The 22559-nt window shown below is 47.6% G+C and overlaps 4 protein-coding genes across 11 annotated transcripts; 2 read left to right on the plus strand and 2 right to left on the minus strand.

Annotated features, from left to right (window-relative positions):
* The first annotated feature begins 685 nt into the window (after nt 1-685).
* Nucleotides 686-4842, plus strand: LOC112874510 (arginine decarboxylase-like). 7 transcript variants are annotated; one of them, XM_025937857.1, is made up of 5 exons: nt 686-989; nt 1249-1384; nt 2146-4027; nt 4120-4222; nt 4352-4842. In XM_025937857.1, the coding sequence occupies exons 2-3, from the start codon at nt 1322-1324 to the stop codon at nt 3715-3717; spliced, it is 1635 nt and encodes a 544-aa protein (XP_025793642.1). In that variant the 5' UTR covers nt 686-989; nt 1249-1321; the 3' UTR covers nt 3718-4027; nt 4120-4222; nt 4352-4842. The 7 variants fall into 7 exon arrangements, with proteins under 7 accessions (XP_025793642.1, XP_025793645.1, XP_025793644.1 ...); XM_025937860.1 differs by having other exon boundaries at nt 1302-1384; XM_025937859.1 differs by having other exon boundaries at nt 686-858.
* A 1446-nt stretch (nt 4843-6288) lies between these two features.
* Nucleotides 6289-7619, minus strand: LOC112873482. Its single transcript, XM_025936438.1, has 2 exons — nt 7167-7619; nt 6289-7077 (listed from the first exon to the last, which is right to left on the minus strand). Exons 1-2 carry the CDS (start codon nt 7504-7506, stop codon nt 6737-6739), a joined length of 681 nt encoding a protein of 226 aa, XP_025792223.1. The 5' UTR covers nt 7507-7619; the 3' UTR covers nt 6289-6736.
* Nucleotides 7620-10141: 2522 nt separating this feature from the next.
* LOC112873470 (pantoate--beta-alanine ligase-like) lies at nt 10142-12778 on the plus strand. 2 transcript variants are annotated; one of them, XM_025936420.1, is made up of 4 exons: nt 10149-11039; nt 11341-11454; nt 12057-12188; nt 12443-12778. In XM_025936420.1, the coding sequence occupies exons 1-4, from the start codon at nt 10470-10472 to the stop codon at nt 12584-12586; spliced, it is 960 nt and encodes a 319-aa protein (XP_025792205.1). In that variant the 5' UTR covers nt 10149-10469; the 3' UTR covers nt 12587-12778. The 2 variants fall into 2 exon arrangements, with proteins under 2 accessions (XP_025792206.1, XP_025792205.1); XM_025936421.1 differs by lacking the exon at nt 12057-12188 and having other exon boundaries at nt 10142-11039.
* A 475-nt stretch (nt 12779-13253) lies between these two features.
* Nucleotides 13254-19745, minus strand: LOC112874866 (glutamic acid-rich protein-like). The gene is made up of 3 exons (XM_025938430.1): nt 19234-19745; nt 14529-15948; nt 13254-14417 (listed from the first exon to the last, which is right to left on the minus strand). Exons 1-3 carry the CDS (start codon nt 19324-19326, stop codon nt 13939-13941), a joined length of 1992 nt encoding a protein of 663 aa, XP_025794215.1. The 5' UTR covers nt 19327-19745; the 3' UTR covers nt 13254-13938.
* Between the last annotated feature and the right edge of the window lie 2814 nt (nt 19746-22559).

A 22559-nucleotide genomic window follows, 5' to 3' on the forward strand; every position in this document is an offset into this window, starting at 1 on the left:
GATTTTGTGCAACCAACTATCATAATACAAAATGGATGAAACAAAGGGTAAATGAGACAGTATAACATGCTGACTCATCCAAGGACAATCAAAACTGACATGGCATGCCATGTTAGCCCCAAGAACCATTTTGATCCCACATGAAAATTTGAAGAATGGACTATTTGCATTTGGATTGTGGACCAAACTTGAGAGAGATATTTAACTATTTTGCTATCAAGTAGTCACTTTAGCAGAACAGAAACCAAACAGTTGCCGCTAGCTTCACTGCTCGAGTGGTAAGCCTGTGTAATCTCCCGACTTGTACCTGGAAATGGAACTGCATATGTTTAGTTTTGTTTACCCTGCTGGCGTGAAACGGAAACCAATCCACACACATGGACTTTGGAGTCCTTACATGGGCCGAATCATATTGGGATGGGCTACATTTGCTCGGGCCGAAAACGTTATCGCCCAGTCGCCTTGAGTTCACAATTTTGCCGGAAAATCCGTTTGCGTTATTTTCTGTTGGGTCCGAAAAAATATCATACCGTTCAAATTTTTTCAGCCAAATTCAGCTGCTGCGCCAGCCCGCAACAAACTGGCCCAATATGGCCTTTCCCCGCTGGCCGGCCCATCCATACTCCCAGCCAAACCCTAAAAATCGTTTCCAAATCATTCTTTTCCCCAAAAAAATTCACACGCGACGCACCCCGGCCGGCGGTGGCAGAGCTTGCTCGTCACTCGCGGTCCTCGGCTACTCGCTGCTGCACTTGCTCGCCAGGGCGTTCATCCGCCGGGTTCGTAGCGTCGCGCAGGATCTGACAGCCGGAGCGCCGAGCTGGAGCTCCTGCTCCACAACCTGGCCGTGCTCGTCCGGTCTTCCCCTGTCTTGCTGCTCGAATACTTCTTGTCCTGCGCGCGCGCGCATGATTATGATTTGCGAAACTATGGCACGCGTGGCTTCATCTTGCTTCCGAATTTCTGATTCACCAACCACATCTTCAAGAGTATCAGTCCAACATGTCCATTTTCCATTGTTCTGAATCTTTGGTTGTCGTTAAAATTCTGCTACTGTACATCTTCTAGTATATGCAATTGTGATATATGATGGCTAGAGATAATTCCTAGTGAAATTTGCCAAATTTTTTAAAAAACTGTTTGAATTTGTTTGAATTTGATCCGATATTTCTGATATTTCGTGTTTATCGGTGAGGTCCGAAAAATTTTGTCTACCGGAATTGAAAACCTAATCCCTCCTCGTTTCAGTTCGTCGTCCACGTCCCGTCTCTCGCTGAACTAACGGGTGCCCCGTGCTGCAGCAACACGACAGCGCGCAAGCATGGCTCACTTCCTTACCGGCAGCAGCTCGCTCGCCTTCTTCTCGCGCTGCCCACCTCACAGGGTAATCTCGTCTTGCTCACATCCGGCTTTGTGCCTCACTGGCTTTGGCTTCGTCCTCTGGATGATTTTGGCTTATCTCGGAACCTGTGTGTTCTTCTTCGTTCCAATAGTTTTGATCAGGGATTTAGTGCTGCTGTGAGGTGCGCATTCCGTTTTCTGTATCGAACTCTTCCTTTTATGTGGGTTTATTGGAGATTTGGGGGTTCCCGGGTCCTGGTAATCGAAAGATGTTCTGCTATGTTTGACGGAGTGCCCACAAGCTGTTTGCGGATATTGCTCTGCAGCTGTTCTTAAATTATGATCTACTAAACTACCAGACGACTACCAGTTCATAGTTTCCTGCTTCTATATGTTTTTTTTCCATTGTAAATTAGACTGCTATTTGCTAATGAGGAATTTGGCTTTAATGTACGGCACTAAGCTGCACCAGTAACTTCAGATTCTCTGCTGAAACTATGGCTTTGCCGTTCCAATCCCATTGGATTTGTGTGTATCCATGTGCATCATGTGAAGGGTATTACTTTTCAGTAACTTTATTTCATTATCTGTTCAGCCTCTTCTCTCCCTTCTTTTTTTACCAAATACTTGTTTACTCATGCTCGCTCTCCTTTGTGCTGAAACTTTTATTGAAGATGCTCTGTACTTCCTCTGCCAGAGTAGCTCGTAATTAAAATATTCTTTGTATGTTTTACCTGTGACAATTGAAATTTTCGGTTGAGTTACTGTATTGTATGTGACTGTACAAAGTTTCTTGCCTCTTAGGAATCTCACAGACGACATGCTGTTGTACAATGTGGCACATCGTCGAGCACGCCAAGGATATCTGAGCCTGAAGTTTCACCAGCTGAATCTTCAGCAGTTATTCAAGGTGGAACTGCCCCTCTGGTTCAGGCACTGCAATCGACTGCCAGTCAAGATGTTGCCTGCTTTCACTTCCCAGGACACAATAGAGGAAAAGCTGCTCCATCTTCTTTATCAAAACTTATTGGGTCAGGGGCATTTTTGCATGACTTACCCGAGCTACCAGAGCTTGATGATCTCTTCTCCCCGAAAGGTGTGATTTTGGATGCTCAGAAGCGAGCAGCTCAATTGTTTGGAGCATCTAAAACTTGGTTTCTTGTCAATGGAACAACCTGTGGGATACAGGCCTCTGTGATGGCTACTTGTTTTCCCGGCGACTACCTCATTGTACCACGAAACTGCCACATTTCTGTGATCTCTGCGCTGGTCTTGTCTGGTGCGGTTCCTAAATACATAATACCGGAGTATAATTCTTCGTGGGACATTGCTGGTGGTATCACCCCCTTGCAGGTGGACGAAGCAGTAAAAGAGTTGGAGGAGGATGGAAAGAGGGTTGGCGCTGTTCTTGTTACTTCGCCAACATACCATGGTGTATGCAGCAATGTGCAAGGTATTGTTAGTGTTTGTCACCCACGAGGCATTCCAGTTATTGTTGATGAGGCACATGGTGCACATTTCAGGTTCCATGACTGTTTGCCAAGCACTGCAATTGAGCAAGGTGCTGACCTGGCTGTGCAATCCACACACAAGGTCCTGTGCTCCCTCACACAGTCCTCAATGCTTCATACGGCTGGAGATCTTGTGAATGTAGATCAAGTAAGCCAGTGCCTTCAGGTCCTCCAGAGCTCGAGCCCGAGTTACCTCCTACTGTCATCTTTGGATGCTGCAAGAGATCATCTTAGCAAGAACACAAATATATTTGAGGAACCATTAGCTATAGCATCAGAAACAAAAGACCAGCTGGTGATAATCCCAGGGATATCTGTTCTGGACTTGCCATGTTTTGCCTCTGATTTCCCTGCTATTGATCAATTGCGTCTTACATTAAGTGCTTCAGATCTGCAATTGTCGGGATATGAAGCCGATGACATTTTATATGAAGGTCATCAAATCGTATCTGAGCTTGTTGGCACACGATCAGTGACATTCACAGTTAACTTAGGAACCAGAGTGCAAGATGTTGAGAAGCTTGTGCAATCTGCAAAGCATCTATCAGAAAAATATTTCTTTGCAAATAGCTCCAAACCTATGAAAGAAAATTGTGTTTGTCGCCCATTAGACAAGATCTCTGTGCATCTGACTCCAAGAGAGGCCTTCTTTTCAAAGAAGAGGAGAGTGAGAATTGAGGACAGCCTTGGTGAAATTTGTGGTGAGCTAATCTGCCCTTACCCACCGGGTATCCCAGTGCTGATCCCAGGTGAGGTGGTAACTCATGATTCACTGTCTTACTTGATGAATGTCAGACACCAAGGCATCACTATCAGTGGAGCAGCTGATGTTGAGTTAAATTCCATTTTAGTGTGCAACTTGTGAATTGTGATATTGTTCTGTTGTGTCGAGAGATTATATTGCATAGATACTGAGGGAGATCAGAATTATAATTTCGGCCAAGTCCAGAGCACAATCAGCTGTCTGTTTGATGGATGTGAACAAGAGTTGCGTAAAACCAATGGCTGACCACTTGGCCAAATAATTTATGTTGATTCCGTCTCGTGAGTTGAGAGAGTTGTCAAGCTGCAATATGATGCCAAAGTATGAATAGGGTCTATGGCATGTGATCTCTTATGAATTTGAAGTATGACTTTCTGAAGAGTCTCCCTTTTCATCTGAAGTGCCTTGTAATGTAATGGTATCCTGCTTTTCTGTATTTCGCTTCAAGAAAACAACTAAATTAGCCAGTAAGTAACAGGTGCTGCTTGTTCCTTTTCTTTTCAGGTTTCCTATTTGGTTCTTTTCAGATTGAACAGAAGCAAGTCTGTACGCCTTCATGGTTCTCCCTCCGGCAGTATGTTGCAGGGCGATAGGGCTTCTGAAGCAAGTAAACTCTAGCTGCTTTTCTAAGTTTATCCATCAACCCAAGCATCCACGAATATTCCACAACTTTTACAAAAAAGAAATATAGGCATATACTGCATCATTGTAATCACAACCCTTTTTCATTTCACAGACAGGTACCCCTACTCTACATAAGAAACTATGGATACTTGCAAATCAAGATCTCCACCCAAACCTGGAACTCAAAACTGGAAATAATAGTAGGAGCTTTGGTCTATACATTGCCGTCAACAACCATGAAGTAATGCGATGGTGGTGATGATGCAGTTAGGTTTGTCACGGGCTGGCTTTCTTTCCATAACAAAGCTCACCCTAAACAATAAGGACTTGTGAGCTAACGCTCTGCCCCACTGTGCTGTTTGTTTTCTTCCCATTTGATTAAGCACATTAAAAACAGCATCTGGACTGATCAGTCTCACTTAATCCAGATCCTCTTATGATAAAGAACCAGACAGGCACTTGTACCTTAAGATTCCCACTAACAGAACAGTCCACCGGCTGACAGGTGGGACCGTGTCCCTGCATACCAGGCATAACCCAGACAAATGAATTGCTCTGGTACGATGCTTGTTGCCAACACTCTAAAATAAAAGAATGCATGTATATAGTTTTGTTTCTTTGACTACTTTTTTTTGTAAATCATGTATATTGCTGTCACCGAGAATCTTCCTTTTTAAAGATATAAAAGGCTTGCTTTACATATTCTAAAATCTAGCATATCAATCAACCTGGCATTTGCATCCAATTAATTGCTGGTCGTACCCCTAGTTGTACTCATCACCGATAACATCAGATCATTACACCAAATTCGGTTTCTTTGCACGTACTACTTATAAAGAACTTGTGCCAATTTGTCGGAAACCTAAAATGGAACCAAAGCTGCGGGCAGAGGGCTAACTGCAGTTAGGCACGTACTGACAGTTGCATCTTATTAATCCGTGGTTGGTGAGATTTATCAATTATTTTTAGGGCCAGATTACTTAATTAGAGAGAGAGAGAGCATGAAGACAAGGCCTGCTAGGTGGCCATGGATCAGAATTCAATTCACTATCGAAATGATTTGCCCTGCTGAGCTATCGCACCCATTGATCATGGCCACTAGCAGTACTGTCCTAATCGTCCCGTGGGACAAGACTGTGACAGTATGCTACGGGAAGATTCTTTATATGTTATTATATACTGTGAATTTCCGAGTCACGGGTTCGCCATTGCCCGTGTCTATGACATGTGGATCCCACGAGCTCAATCCTGCCTACATCACAAATTTGCATATTTTTTTCTAACTATAGAGTTTGAAGGAGTTCATGTGTGTGATATTTTCCGTCATTAGCAAATAGCGTGACGGTCTAGTCTACAGATTGATAATCATCGGAGCGTGATGACTTATCTTCTATTAAGTTAGACTGTGTGCGTTTCGGCAGAGGCCGGGAATTATTCAAGTATGGTTGTATCGCTTTGGTGTAAGCGTACTTGAAATTAATAAAATTTTCCTTTTCAAAAAAAAGCTAATAGCGTTTTCATCAAAGTTAAAGCACTAGAAGCAGCAACGACAGAACAGTAGCCCATCGCCATGTCATATTCTTGACGTGATAAGCAACCGAAAAAAGGTTGGCTGCTGGAGTCTGGACCCTTCACCGTCACCATGTACGCGTGCACATACACCCGGTGGTTGCCAACTTTTTTCTAGAATAATTGCTACGTGTACTGGCCTTACGGATTAGTTAATTCGTCTGAATCATTTTAATCACTAGCCGCATAGGAGCAGCAGGGTGCAGTGGCTGGCATTGCAGCTAGCAGTCAGTCAGTAGTATGCGTGTACGCATGATGATGGATTAACGTTGTTGTTATTGTTGTTGAGCCAGCAATGCAAATTAAACACATAATGCACGATCAGTGCACGTACTGTGTTATGCTTGCTTGCAATTCATTACTACTGGCAGCACTGATCCCGTGTACCACCATTCTTGTACCGCTAGATCGAAGAAGGCCAGAACACGGTAACAATAGTCAATTCCTCCTCTGCTAGCTCATCACATTCGAAGATAGTACTAGCCATGAACAATTCTTCTTTCTTTCTTTTTTGAGAAAATGAAGAAAAAACAAAGAAAATGGAAAACAGAGAGAGGTCACAGCAGGCACAAACTGACACATACTCCAGCAGTGTTGATGGAGATATGATGGCAACTCTCACAATCTATACAAGTTGGCATGCATATATACACAAATATGCTTCTCGTCTCATGCGCTCACCAGGACAAAAGATGAAGAAAGAAATCCAAAGGCATGCATGTACCAGATGATCGACAGAGATTTTTACGGCACCAGCAGCAGTAATAAGTAGTAACCAACACATGGGAATTTTCTTTGGATGCAATTCATCAGTATCTCCGTGCTGCTAACCAACCAATCAATGGATTTTACTGCTAGCGCCACCACCACCACTGACACTGAGATTCTGAGAAGTACGAGCTCTCAAGTGTGTTGTTGCAGCCGATGATCAGGCCGACGCGTGCGCCGCCTGGTCCATGGCCATCTCGAGCTGGCGGAGGGAGAGGGAGGAGGGCAGGGAGAAGGCGTTCACCATGCCCATGGCGCCGACCTTGTTGTGGCCGTCCCAGCCGATGTGCCCCACGTGCTGCACGTCCGTCGGGTACCCGATCACCATCTCCCTCTCCTCCTCCTCCTCGTCGCCGCCGTCGCCGGCGAACATCAGGGACAGGCTCTTGATCCCCTTCATCAGCCTGGACACCCCGGCCGCCACGAGCCCCGGCGACGCCGCGGCAACGGCAGCCTTCTCCTTCACGGTCTCGCCGGCACCATCCTCTGACGAACCTGCTGCTGCATTAATTAAAAAGAAGAATTGAAACCATACATAAGCTCCATCTGAACTCGATCGTGTCGCTCGTGATCATCAATCAAGAACTTACTCCGAGCCGTGGTCGTGGCGGTGGCCGAGGAGGAGGAGGAGGGGTCGCCCTGCGGCTTCTTCTCGCTGGGGTCGGCGACGGAGACGGCGGACTGCGACATGCAGCCCATGGAGAAGGGGAAGACGGCGAAGCGCTCGACGCCGCCGGAGCTGCCTCGGCGGTCCTTCATGTGTGTTGTGTTGTAGCCCTCCCTCTCCCTGTAGGGGAGACGATCGAGAGGCCAAGAGGGGAAGGCTCGCACAAACAGAGACACGGCCAGGAATGCAGGGTGGTGCTGCAGATGGTTGGGCCTCCCGTCGTGTCCGGGCTTGTGTTTTTGGCTTTGCTGCCAAGGATGCATGATTGACAGTTTATATAGCCAGAGGGGCCAAAACCAAAATTAAAAAATGCAACAACGTTTGGTGGCAGAGACTGGTATAGAGATAGAGAGGCACAAACTGCATGCGCAGAGAGAGAGAGAGAGAGAGAGAGAGAGAGATTGGCATGATATCATCATCAATCTCGATCCAGATGATCTCTGTACTTGGCAGATATATGGCACCAGGAAGGAATTGATCTGATTATTGCTGCTGCCTGGATATGCATGATGCTACCAACCAACATGGCAGGCATTTGATCTGCATGTTTGATTGCCTCCTTCTGTTGGGCATAATTTCTGTCTAAGCTACTATACAGTATCTTGTGCTTATTCAAAAAAAGAAAAAATACAGTATCTTCTGAAGGACAAAACTAATGACAGCATTGACCCGTTCAGATAAAGCAGCAAGAGGTGATTTGCTTAATCGGTCGGTCCACAGCGATTAATCCCGCGGCCAGTTTGACCGACCGACAGAGGAAAGAGAAGAGGAGGAGATGGTTGGGTTAGGTCAGGCGCCATCATAGCAATTGCCACTCCTTTCCCTTTGTGGTTTCTGCTGCATCCATCTTGCTGCTTCATTCATCTTCCTGGTGTTGCCTTCCCTTGCATAGCTCTGGAAACATACCCTATGTGCTTTTTGGATGGACAGTTGGGGGGTAAGCTTATTATTATTAAGTGCGTGCTTTGATCCATGTGTCAAGCTAATGCTACATGTACTTTTTCTGTGAGGTGATCCATGTGTCAGGCTTCAGGATACTAGTTCCTAGCTAGTGAGGCCTAGCAGTAGCAGGTGCTGAAAAACACCATTATTAATAAAGTCATGAGTTATCTGCTCGATCTAGAGTCAATTCCATGATCTCTCACGCTTCAACTTCATGCACTTTTTGTAGATTTAGCTGATGAGGTTCATGGGTCGGTCTCTTCTCCAACCCAACCACCTGTATGCATGCATGCATGTATGTATGTATGTTTTTTTTGGCGGGAAAAGGAGGCAAATAAATTAAAGCGAGCGAGAATGAAAGGGATTATATTGCTCGCAGCTAGCTACTTGCATTACATTAACCAAATCTAATCCAGCAAACCTGTCCTGTCGATCAAGGAAACGAACGAGAAAAGAAATGTGAAAAATGTCCACGCGCATGATGCATACAAAGCCCTTTTTGCTTTCGATATATCTCGGGTTGGGTTTCATATTGTTACAGAGCTTGATTCTCGGGTGAGGTTCATTCACACTCCTGTCTGTGCTCCTCCAACTAACCACCTGCTGCCAGCGGCCTCCGTTTTGCTCTCAGAAAAACAAGGGAGACCTTTATTTGAGAAAGAGATGGCCGGCTCGCACGTACTACTTAAAACCAACTTTATCTAAAAAAAATTGTAGGTACTTGGAACAAATTAATCCGATCGCAGGAGCCCATCAAGGAAACTGAAAAGAAGTACTCACTTCTACTCCTAGAGAATTATTGGAACCTTCCTTTTTCATTCCTCTTGTTATTCTCCCTTGCCTTACAGACAAAGCCAAGGCATAACCAGAGCCACTTGGAGTCCAGTAGTCCTGTATCAGGGCAGGCCAAAAGCTAGCTCCTCTCATCTCACTCAATAATTATGCATGCAGCCGTGCACGCTGCAGCTTCACTTCACTCCACACCTGACCTGCTCATCAGCTGCCACTGCGGGAACGGGAGGGAGGGAGGGAGGGATAGTGCAAGGGGATCAAGGCGTCGGCGCCGCCGCCGCAGCAGCAGGTGCAGGGCCGGGTGCGGCGACCAACCGCTTCCAATTCCGGGAGGAGGGGGCTGAAGGGGATGGGCGTGGATTTCTGGAGTGGGGTGCAAGCGATTCTGCCGCCCTGCGCAAGAAGACCCTGCAGCAACGAAAGGAAAGGAAAGGATGGATTGGTTGTTGGGTGGAGGTGGGTGCGGCGAGCACGTCGACAACAGGACAGCGATCCATGCCGATGCCGGCTGTCACTATACATTACAGACGACTGGTTATAATGCTGCTGATCAACAACGATAGATGATCATGCGTCTAATTTCCTTTTGTAAATAAAAGTCTGCTGAATCCTGATGGTCAGTGCGTACTGACACTGACAGACACATACACACCAACATTTGGAGAGTGCTGGATCAAGTCATTTATTAGTATACTCATCAAATGAAAAGTGCTGTCAGAAGTGGGCATGGCATACAAGCACGCATGATGCATGTGGGTCAATATGCAGGTTAGAACAAACACTAGAAAATCCAGCACGCGCTTGAGGAAGGGAAGGAATCGGGTGGTTAGGGTCCGCAGTGAAACCTTGAGCTTGGGCTTGGGCTTGGGCACCAAGATCATTCACGCATGAGATAGGTGAGCAGCAGCAGAGGGAGAGTGTACCTGATGATCACGCGGTTACGGTCAGCATACAGTAAGGACTGGGGTGTTACCTTGTTATCCTTGGATTATGTGGGAGCCCTTGCAGCCGACCACCAGCAAGGCTAGTCACTAGTAGTCAAACGCACGGTGTGTGTTCAGCAGGGTCCACACGAGCACAAGAGTGCTTGTAGGCCCACGAGCAATAATCGCGTGCTCCAGCCCAGCCCATCTTGCATCACGAATGTCTCGTCGTCGTCGTGTCATCCGGCGGCGCCCATGCTGCATCCCCTCGCCGCAATGCGGCAGCTGTCTCCTGCCACGCTAGCTAGTTCATGTTCAATCATTCAGCCTGGATGCTGTATCCCCCCGTAGTCCGTACGCAACTGGCGATCGTTTCGTTGCAAATCGCAGCACGATTCGTCACAAGCTCTTCCTTTTCCTTTTAATGCTCGTTTGCCGCCGCCGGCCGCTCTCCCCAATCCCATCCCCTCACCAATTGGATTCCCCGTACGCCGTCGTATCTCGAGCTCTTGTCTTTTTCCTCTTGTACCGAATCCTCTCGTCGGATTGGAACCGCTCGTTCCGTCTCAATGGCGGCGGTGGCGGGCGAGCCGGAGGTGATCCGTGACAAGGCCGCGATGCGCGCGTGGGCGCGCCGCCGCCGCGCTGAGGGCAAGACCGTCGCGCTCGTCCCAACCATGGGCTTCCTCCACGACGGCCACCTCTCCCTCGTCTCCGCCGCCGCCGCGGCGTCCGCTACCGGCCCCGTCGCCGTCGTCGTCTCCATCTACGTCAACCCCAGCCAGTTCGCCCCCACCGAGGACCTCGCCACCTACCCCTCCGACCTCGCCGGGGACCTCCGCAAGCTCGCCGCCACCGGCGCCGTCGCCGCCGTCTTCTGCCCCCCGGACCTCTACGTCCGCGCCGGCGCCGGCGGCTCCGGGGGCGCGGTGTCATGCCTGGAGGAGGCCAGCTGTGGGGACGGGCACGAGACGTGGATCCGGGTGGAGCGGCTGGAGAAGGGGCTGTGCGGGAGCCGCAGGCCCGTCTTCTTCCGCGGCGTGGCTACCGTCGTCGCCAAGCTCTTCAACATCGTCGAGCCGGACATCGCCGTGTTCGGGAAGAAGGATTATCAGCAGTGGCGCGTCATCTGCCGGATGGTAAACTACTTTGACATCCACGCACGCGCCTACTCTGTCAGTCTGTCTGTCCGTTGCTCCTAGTTATGCGTAGAGAAATACATTCATGCTAACACGTCACGATGAAGTAGGCCGTCCAGTTTTCTTTTTCAAAATAAAAATGACAGTAAAAGTAGGCCGACTTGAGAACCATGAGTCTCAGTTTGTGAACTTGTTGCTACCAGCTTTGATGCTGCTTCATTTCAACTGTATTGCTACTTTCAATCAAAGGAGCTTTCAATTGCTTTCTACTACTAAGACAAGCAGCTCGTGCTGTTTTCAGGTTCGTGATCTTGATTTTGCCATAGACATCATTGGCTCAGAAATAGTGCGAGAAGCTGATGGTCTTGCAATGAGCTCTCGCAACGTACACCTATCACACGAGGAAAGGGAGAAGGTTTGTTTTACTGAAACTGACGAACTGTTTCAGCAGTGAACTCTTTCCCCCCATTATTGTGTGATATATAGCACTCAACATTCACCAAAAGACAGAGAAGTTAGTTGCAGTGTCTAGCATTTTCGTAATTCTTGATGCGTAGTATATCCTTCTGCTGTTGTATAAACTGCTTATGACTGGACCTACTTGTTGAACAAACTTGTGCCAAGTTTTCACCGCTTTTACTGTTCAGTTTATAGGACAACAATCTTAAGGCACTCCATAGGACTAGATCAGCAATAGAGAATGGCAGCCGATGCTGCAAATGCAGATATGGTATGGAATTTAATGTAAACTTCACAGAAGAAGCCATCGATTTTAAACCTGTTAATTGTTTACCATTATGCTGATCCTTCACTCGGAACAGATTACCTCTTTCCACGAAGTTACTTCCACATTACAGAACGAAAGATGAATGGTAGTTTTATATGCTCAATTGCTAGACACAAACAGTTTCAAACGGTCAGGAGGAATGGAGTTTTCACTAGCTCATCTTACTTTTGTCAACATCTTTGTTTCTTCATAAACAATCTGGCTTTTAATAGCGGTGATTTCTGCTGTAGGCGTTGTCCATCCATAGATCACTAGTGAATGCTAAAACTGCTGCTCTGAATGGAAACAATCACAGCGAACAAATAAAAGATCAAATAGTGCAGACACTTACTGAAGCTGGTGGTCAGGTTGACTATGTCGAGGTAACATCACATCGTTGGCTTTTCCTTAGCTGTTTTGAGTGATATCTACTGGTCCTGAGCAGTGCTGTTCTTAGACAATTTATCTAGCAGTTGAATTATGTACTATTATGTTATCGTGGTTTTTTTAAATATTTCTTGTGTGGTGCAGTGATGCTGATTTCCTCGTGCAGTAGCCTTTTACTATCTGCATGTTGCACATGTAGACTCTAGCATCAGACAGCAAAATTTCAGAGATCCTTTTGATTTGAACGCAGATTGTGGAGCAGGAAAACTTGGTGGCTTTGGAGAGGATCGATCGCCCTGCGGCGATCTGTGTTGCGGCATGGTTTGGGAAGGTGAGATTGATCGACAATATGGAGATCCAGACGCACCATCCCGATGGAGGAGCTAGTATTTAGAGAACCGTAGTTATAACACAACTGAATGCCGGCTTCCTGTTCGGAACCAATACGCTTGCTTATTGGTTATTGCTTCACTCCATAACTAGCTGACTGGAGTAGAGTATCACCCTGATTAATTGCTACGTTGTACTGTACACTATATAATCAAATGTAGATGTGGTAATAAAGAGCCGATACGATTCTAGTGAAGTGTGTGATCGTTTTTTTTTTCCAGTGTTACACGAGAGCCAAGTCTGGGGCCGGCAAAATTGCCATGACCCGACTGGCTGAACACTGATACAAATGCATGCAACTACTGTTCTAAATCAAATTTGATCAACTTTGACGGAGGGAGTAGTGTTAATAAGAGCACATAAAAGAGTAATAACTGCCCTGCCGGCTGACGCCGAGGACGAGCTGACCAAACCAAACCCGGACCAATATCTAAAGTCACTGACATGCGGGGGCAAAGTTCATGCAGGGTAACTTTTTTTTTGGTGGACAGTAAACACGGTATCGTGCATCGCGAACAAAATGCAAGCTGAAGGATAAACTGACTAGGGATGTCTCCAGGCTGGACTCAAATGCTTAACATCCGGACAGCAGTGACCCACACAGATTGACGGCTGATCTTGACAATTCCCCTGGAGAGCCAGCCAGCCAGCTCCGCAACACCAACCAACCATGCAAAAAAGAAAACCAGACATGGAATATAGCAATGCCAGATGCCAACGGTCAAATGACATACTAATTCAAAATTCACTAGTGATATTGACGACTCTTTTAACAAGAAATGCCGATCAACAAGTAAAGTTACAGCCTCAGGTAAGCCACCCCATCAGCATCTATGCAAACTAGAGTTATATACAAAAGACAGGTCAAGGTGAGGTGCCAACTTTTTCTTCTTTTTTTTTTGCAATAAATCAAGCAGAAGCACATCTTTCTCAGGCGGCAGCAGCTCAAATCCATCCAACTACTATCAATGAAGAATATCAAGTCTTCCCTCTCCTCAGCCCCCCTCTCTAATGTACATTTTGGTATTAAAATTCTTTTACACCTTACAGATCAAAATTGTGCAGCGATAACAGCTAGCCACTTCGTTACAGAATCCAGCCTCTTGGCAACCAGCACCTTCTGTTTCTCCACGCAGCACTCAGCCGGGCTACTACCCTGCCAGCGTCGACTCACACAAGTGCTGCGCGCTAGGCACCAAACTAGAAGGGTGCATGCAGTTATGACAGCTACCTGTGAATGTATGAAACATCCCAGCATGTCAAGCTACACAAATTGTAGCAAGAGCACTAGCAGAAACAAGCAGAGTTGGTATAGTTCTTTGATGTTTCAGCTTCAGAGGATCGCCGCTCAGCAACCTAATACGGGATGACATATGGTAAAGCAATGACATCAGCAGGGTCAATTTTCAGAGCCTGAGCCCACACTTTGGGTGCTCCATCAGCGTCTGAACTGGCCTTCTTTAACTGGGTGCTGCTACCTAGGTCGAACAGCCAGTCCTCACCTTCATGCTCAGGCCATTCCATCATTTGAGGTGCTTCAGGAATGCTGTATATCTGGCTAAGATACTTGCAGTCAGGGTGAGGTGACTTCCTAGAAGGTGTGCCATTCTCATAAGCAGCCACTGGATCGACTGAAGCTGAAGATTGCTGCTGAGCCTGTTTGTTGCCATTGAACTTCTCTTCCTTCTTGTGGAGCCTTTCAGCCTTTTCAATATTTAGGGCTTCTGGCTTCACAGAAGAGAGTGGTGCGGCTACATGAGATGCTGTACCATTCTCCACACGATTGTTGGGGAGCGCTGGTCTCGGCAACTTTGTAGGCCGCATATCATGAACGTCTGTACAGCATCAGAAGTCTTATAATATAAAGCACCATAAAAAAGGATAATGGTGTTCAACAAGACTACATAATGCTCGAAAGTGTAAAATAAAATAAGCTAGGAACTCACTTTGTAAGTAACCATTCATCTCATAATTCTTTCGCTTCTTCTCATCAGGCACAACAGATTTTCCGTCATCAACTGGTGGGGCTAAAGGAGGGCCTGAGGGCTTCAAGTGAAGACTATCTATCGGATAATTTATATTGTTCTCTCTTAGCTTATCTTGCTCTTTGTGATTATGTTCTGCTTTCTCCTTCTTTGCCTCTTTCTCCTTTTTCTTCTCTTTGTGTTTATCTTTCTCCTTCCTTTTCTTTTTCTCATGCCGATCACTCTTCTTGTCCTCTTTCTTGGCAACATCAGGTGCCCCATCTCTGACCTTCTCCAATCTTTCAGCTCTTCCATCTGCAGCCTTGTCCATAGCTGGAGGTTTCGACATAACCAGTTTCTGATCAGCTGAAATATTAGCCTGCGGTAGCCTTCCACCGTGTTCCTTTTCCTTCCACATAGCAGGTGAAAGGCCTCCCGCATCAGGCTTATTAGCAGAGACAGAAAGATTTTCAGGTGATCGCACCATTCCATTTGGCCTCCGAATTGTAATGCTTGGGCTTGGGATAGTTGACCTAGGTATTCCTCTATCTATCCCCGCTGCTGCACTGGATGTAGATGGACTGTCAAATCTCTGCATAGATGCTGCTGTGTTCTCCGTTGGCCTACTAACCTTGCCATTTCCCTTATGCATAGTATTAGCATGATTTGGAAGCAATGGAGAGGCGGTGCCAACTTCTTTCTTCGCAACATCTTTGTATGCAGTCTCAGTTCTCTTCCGAACCAATATGCTAATGTTACTGATTCGCTGTCCAATCCCCTCTTTTCTGGGTGTGACTTCAGTATTGGAGAGAGGCCTTCCAGCTTTGACTCTTTCCTCCATCGTAGGTGCTGGTGTAAAACCAGCAGCAGTTCTTTGAGCTGAAGTGGTAAAGTTTTCTGAATGTCGTATCGATGTCCCATTCTTCTGTTGGTTGATGTTGATGTTCTGCTGACCCAATCCCTCATTTTTCCTTGAAGCATTACTAGGGTGAATATGCATTTTATTAACTGCAGATCTTTCATTCTCAATTGCAGGTGATGCACTGAATCCTCCGCGACTTCTATCATTTGAAACAGCATAATTTTCAATAGGTCGACTCGCTGCCCCTTTCTCATCCGGTATCTTTCTGACCAAATCCTCCCTGGACTTAAGATCCTTATTTTCTTCAGATTTCCTGCTGCTCTCTCCGACCTTCTGATCATGGAGAGTCCCATCATGTCTTTCAATTCCTTCTACTGATTCCCTGCTTTTATCTTTGCTCTTGTCTTTTTTCTTGTCTTTGTGTTTTTCTTTTCGATCCTTCTTATCTTTGTGCTTATCCTTACTCCTATCTTTATCCTTCTTTTCTTTACCTTCTTTTTTATCCTTGTCCTTCTTATGCTTCTTCTCTTTGTATTTCTCCTGAAATAAGAATGTTGTTTCCAAGTCAATTAAATGTCAAGCACACAATGTCTAGCAAATGAATAGAAACAAAAGGCCAGGAACATAGCAATAGTGAAATACAGTCCAGATTAGGGCAGCTACAGTGCTGCATCGCTTTTTGAAGTGCAAAATCGCTAGCGTGGGTACAGTTCGACGGATGCAGTGTCATGTTCGGTTCGGTGGGGCCTACGCTCAAATAAAAAAAATGAAAACTGCTGACTCCATCGGCGTGCAATTACTCGTCCAGACGCGGCAGCCTCAGCTCGTGCACTGATCCACAGGGAATGGATGGTCGGAGTGCTTGAGTTCATTTTTTTATTCGCTCACGTCGAACCGTGTTTGGAGGTCGATTTCTGGCTCTGACAACGAACAGTCAACTCCCGCAGCGTGTCATGTTCAGTTTTCATAAGCTATTGTTCGATTTCTTACCACACTGGAGCTGCCCTTATATATTCAGAAATAACCATTTAACAACTAAAATATCCGAATTGGTAAAAATAGCGATCTTTTTGGATGAACAGGATACACGCCACACGGGTACATGACTATTCAGGGTCACTGCGTAAAAGCATACCGACTGAAAACTGGTAAAATTGTTAACTGAGTCATACTAGTTTGATTCCAGAGTTCTCGGCTCATTGAATTTGTATTTGACATCTTACTTTGTATTCATGCTAAAAGAATTGCTAAAGTATAGGCAATATGAACTACACTGGTATACTATCAGCATTTTTACCTTAATATACACACATGAGAAATGTTACTTTTGGACCCACTTCTCAAAAATTGAAATAGGTAATTGGCTTCCTGACTACAGCTTATTAAATCTGACAGGAACAAAGTAATTATAGCAATTCATGCACTCTCAAGCCAATGTCTTCAATACTACCCACACAGTAAGTTAAGCTCCATTTGCTTAAAAATATGGACTAAATAAACAAGTTGGCAATGAAAAAACTTCTTTTCTGTGAAGTTGCATCCGTATTCATAGAATGATTGAACAGGTAATGGTCTGATCGACTTGCAATCTATTTGACAAAAAAAACTAGTCATCAGCTTAAAAGTCTGAAGGATCATATTTTTACACATCTAAATTTGTGAGAGAAAAGGCAAGTTTGATACACGAGGTGAAGTAGATGTTTGTAACACTGGAATGGACTATAACTTGCAGAAACACTGACTAAAGCCTGCAGCGATGGCTAATCATGGCACACAAAATGAAAATGATTGAAAAAACATCTTATAACAACACAGAGACCTAAAGGCAAGGCCATTCCATCTTAGTGAGTGCTACAGGTCTACAATGTTTACAATCCATGGTATTGCTGTGTAATGGTATTTCTGGATTTTATTACAGCAGCAACTGGAGTGCTATCTAGGGAGTAATTTTGCATTCTCAAGCTTGTTAGAACTTAATACTGCACATTAGGTGATCCAAACTGTATTATTTCCTACAATGTTTCTACTTTGTCCATTTTAATACAACCGATTGAATACCATAAAAATCACGTCCAGTTTAAAACACACATAGCAAGAATAAAACAAGATGGCAAAGCTTCTGTCTGGTAAGGATACATAACTTGAGTTGCAAGGAACAATGATATATGGCCTCTAAGAAATTGAATCCAGTAAACTGTAGCCACTGAGCAGCAGACAGTTACAATTGTACTATGGCACCAGCATCTTGATGTTAAGCTTCATGGTGCCCTGGCAGTGTTTTATAGAAGGACGTATTACAAGTCCAAAAGGGAAAAGATCCCGATTAAATATCTAATGCACAGGCCATCATGTTATTATGCAATGACAATACAACACAAAAAAGACCAACGATGTAACTCTTCATGTGGCCTTGAACTATAGTTGCAAACGGTATCAACACAAGGTGGTTGAACATATTTTCCTGTGGTCAGCAGCTACCAACAATATATCTAGCAATAACAGTTGTTCACATCCTAGTTTACCAACACGCATCAGTTTTCAACCATGGGAATGGTATTACTTCACTGTTTTCCAAAAGTGCATTTCATTGGCATGATAATCGCGCTAAAATCTACTGTCCCCTTCAAATTTGTTCAACCTTGCAAGGTCAAAGCCTCGATCAACAACCAAAAAGATCACCGAAACACCAGTACTTGTTTCGTTGATTCACCTGGATGAAACATTCATCTTTCTCTCACATGCAGCCCTAGTTATACAGTTCACGTAAACAGGGAGAAGCTCTTTAGGAAAGCATTAAAGAATCTTGATTCAGCAAAACTAACGCTTTCCAAGTCCCTCCAAATCAGTGAACCAGCCGAAAAAAGATCCCCTAAATAACACCTTGCGTATCTTGTAACGCCTAACACTGCTAAAGTTTCTGGTGCATAGACCCTAACAAACTTTCCCTAGCTCCGGACGCTCTTTAGGAAAAGAATGAATATTGAAACAGAAAACATAACACTTTCCTAGTTTCCGCCAATCACTGAACCAACAGAGAATGGATATCCCAAGTAAGGCCTTGTGCATCCTGTAACGCCTTACACTGCTAAAGTTTCCAAAACATAGACACTAACCAACTTGGCCTAGTTCTGGCCGCTCTTTAGGAAAAGAATGAATACTGAAACAGCAAAAATAATGCTTTCCTAATTTCCAGCCAATCACTGAACCAAACAAGAAAGATATCCCAAATAACACCTTGCGCATCCTGTAACGCCTAGCACTGCTAAAGTTTCCTCAACAGAGACCCTAACAACCTGCCCTAGCGCCGGACACTCTTTCGGAAAAGAATGAATATTGAAACAGCAAAACTAATGCTTTCCTAATTCCCCCAATCTTGAACTGGTCGCAAAGTGATATCCCAAGTGACGCCTTGTGTATCCTGTAACGCCCATACCGAGAACCTAAACAACTTGCCCTGGCTCTAGGCGTTCATTAGAAAACAAGGAATACTGGTTCAGCAAATTCCTAGTTCCCCCAATCACTGAACTAACAGAAAAGGATCCCCACATAATGCCTTGCGGATCCTGTAACGCCGGTGACCTCAGCTATCGGAACTTGGAAAAATTTCTGGCACCAGAACCCTAACCGACTTGCCCTAACTCTCTGCTCGGCCAAGGCAGAGACCAAAATTCTCTGCCCACCAATCCTAATGCAGCAAAGTTCCACTAGGATTAGGCGGTTCTAGGAGCCGGCGAGCTCAACAGGGCGATCGGTCAGTGAATGAGCAAGGCAATCTCTAGGGACGGTGGGGACGGCGAGCGGGAGGAGTGCGGAGGGGTGTTCCACCTTGTCGAGCTGCTGCAGGTTGGAGACTAGCTGGGCGTCGGGGCGCGCGGTCTTCTCATATCCTGGTGGAGGAAACGGGAAGCAGCGAGACATGGCACCGCCGCCTCGGACCCCGGATCACCCACCGCCACCTCCTTCTGGACGGCCTCAAGCACAGGCTGTCCCGCCGCCGCTGGTGCTGGCGCTGGCGCCGCCTCACTCCTGCCGCGCCAGGGGCGACCACAGGCATGCCCTCCGGCCTCTCATCCCCCGCCGCCTCCGCCGCCGGAATCGCGGGGATCTGGGCCCCGAATTGGCCTCCGCGCGGGGGATCCGAGGATCCAATCCAATCCGGCCCCCCGCGACGGGAATCGAATCGGGGCGGGCGCAAGCGTTTATCCCGTCGCGATCTCCCCCGCTTTCTTTTTTAGTTTTCGTTTGCTCCGCGGCCGCTGTGTCGCGTCGGAGTAGGGTTGAGGGGGGAGGGAGGAGGATTGGGGCACTCCACCGGGAGGAGGCAGGAGAGAAAGAGGGGAACGGGGGAGGAAACCGGAGAGGGGACTCCGGGGTGGGGCATATATAGCCGGGGGAAGGGGCCGGGCCCCACCATCAGCTGCTTGCTTGCCCAACCCAAACATATGGTCCTGCTATTTCCGGCTTCGTCTTTTTTTTGTGTGTGTGTTCCTCCCTCGTCACTGTTTTAGCTTCATGCTGCTTTACGCCTCTACCCCTTTTCATGTAAAGCACATCTCGTATGGGCTATACCGCTATATCTTCTTACGAAAATTGTTTTTCTTAAGGAACAACACTCGATGATGGGTGTGTTTCTATTGCTATAGCAGAAAAAACTAAAAAAAACTACAAGGATATAGTCTTGAGAGGCCATAATCAGGAAAAAGAAAAGAAGATAGGATTAGGGCATCAACACGCGCTGAACTCAACTCCACTCAAACAGTTCAGGCTGGTTGGAGTGGGACGTCGACGCAAACCACACAACGTATCTCCACGAGATAATATTATCCGATCGGATTGAAACATTGACACAGACGAGACCACTCCGCTATGCAACAGAGGCAAACCGAAGCGTAGCCGCCGCGGCTAACAACCTTCTCCATCTCATTTAGCCACCATCGGGTACGGCCTCGCGCTGATAGGGAAACGAGACGAACAGACTGCACCGCACCGAAGAAGGCCACCGCCATGCGGGACCCACCGCCGTAGTGCCGCTGCAACACCACACACCATCCGACAGGGTGAAACCACCGGATCCAGACCACACACAGACTGCCTCGCAGTCGCCACCGCGAAACACAACACACGGGGCCTCACCACGCCCGCCTCAGCACTCCGAGTCATAAATCTGTTTACTCACTATCAGGATGAAGAACAGTGTTGTCGTGTTTCGAAAAACCCCATCAAAACAAACCAGCCGCGCCCGCCGGTATGACAGCATCTCGTTGCATCACCCGCGCACACAGTCTCCGCCGTCATGCTAGCAAGCCATGTTGTCGTCCGCGCCATCTTCCAACAATGTACCGCATCGAAGTCACCGAGCGAGGCTAAGCAACCCGCCGCAGTCCGCTAGAAACCTAGTCTTCCCTAAATGTTGTTGCTGCGAGCGCTGTCCTCCGATGCAGTCCCGCACCGTATAAGCAATTGCCAAGCAACGCCAGCCGCCGCGGTCCGCTGCAAGCCACCTAAGCCGACACCCATGCGACGACCCCTGGCTGCAGGCATAATTTTGGCCGCCACCACGTGAGCTCGGCAATCCGCTTCCAGCTAACCACCCGCACCAGCCGCTTTGCCGCGCCACTAGCAGAAGCCACCCATGACCAACGGCAACACCTGCAATGCCACAGGTCGAGATGGATCTCTGCAAACGACGTCTCCAAGGAGGTGACGACGCCGAAGACGACGCCATCGCTCGTCCATAGGCAGGCAGGGTTTTCCTCCAGAGAATCCTATGCAACAAGGATGTGGCTCCAAGATGAAGCTCCCAACGGGGAGAACGACACCCTCGGACGCGTCACCATCGCCACCAGCAAGAATGCCGGCAACGCTTTCGCTCGGAGAATCCCATCCCTAGCTGCACGCACTCAGCCCGGCATTTCGGATCCGCAGCCATAGAAGCCCTCCCGAGTGCAGTGCCGCCGCCGTGCCTCCTCTAGCCGCGGCCAACTCCTTCGCACAGCCTCCAAACAGCCACACCTCCGCGCCGCCAAGGTCGCAGACCCGCCGTCGCTCCTCAGCCCCATAGTCGCTCCGCCGTCACTCGAAACCGGCCGCCGAAGGGCCGGATCTAGGTCACAGCCGGCCCCGCGTACCGCATTTCCTCCTGTGCGCGGCCCCACACCGCCTCCTCGATGCCTGCGCGCGGCCTCCACCGAGCCCGTGCCATCACCGGTCGCCCCCGCGCACCCAAGCCGCCTAGCTTCCGGATCTGGCAGGTGCCCACGCAGACGCCGCGCTGCCGGTTCGCTGCCGCGCGGACACCGCGTCGGGTTGCAGCCCCGTGGGCGCCACGCCAGGCCGCCGCTAGCTCGCTGCCGCGCCACACCGCCGGCCCGCCCTCACGTCGCTAGCCACCAACAACGTCGACCGACGCCCCCACCTCGTCGCGCATGCATAGGCAGCATAGCCACAGGATTCGGCCAGCGCCGTGCTGAATCCGTGGCCCTGACGACTCCAACGCCGTCCGCCCCGGCGAGCTTCCTCATGCAGGTTCGGCGGCCACGCCCGCCCAAATCCATCCGGCCGGCGCCGTAGCGAATCCGTGGCCCTGACAACTCCAATGCCGCCCACCCCGGCGAGCTTCCTCATGCAGGTTTGGCGGGCGCGCCCGCCCAAATCCACCGGAGGATGGGGAAAGGGGCCCTCCGCCGCCCTCCTCGCGAGCCGCACGGGCTTCCGGGGGCCCGCTCGGGCGCCTCCGTGGCGGCGCGGCGCGCGGAGACGTCAAGGGAGGGCGGTTACGAAAATTATTTTGAGTTGTATGAAATGCAACCATGAAAATAGTTACTCTGGAGAAAGACGTGCGGGAAGGGACCAAGGACAGAAAAAAAGGAAACGAGAAATCTTATTAATCGACAACAAGGGTTGGCAGCATTTTGAAATCGTATTATTTATGTAATTTACATCCACACTAACTCAATAGACGCGCCCCAGTTGAAATGGTACTTTTTCATTGGTTACTAAATATGGTAATAATTAATCGTACTAGATTTTGGATCTGTTTGGATGGACTAAAGTTGAGTGCTAAACTTTAGCATCTATTAGCACGCACTTATAGTCTTGGCTAAAGTTTAGTCTACCCTATTAGCACTTCTATTTGTATATACTGGTGCTAA

This window comes from Panicum hallii, chromosome 9, assembly GCF_002211085.1.
Source record: "Panicum hallii strain FIL2 chromosome 9, PHallii_v3.1, whole genome shotgun sequence".
NCBI lineage: Eukaryota > Viridiplantae > Streptophyta > Magnoliopsida > Poales > Poaceae > Panicum > Panicum hallii.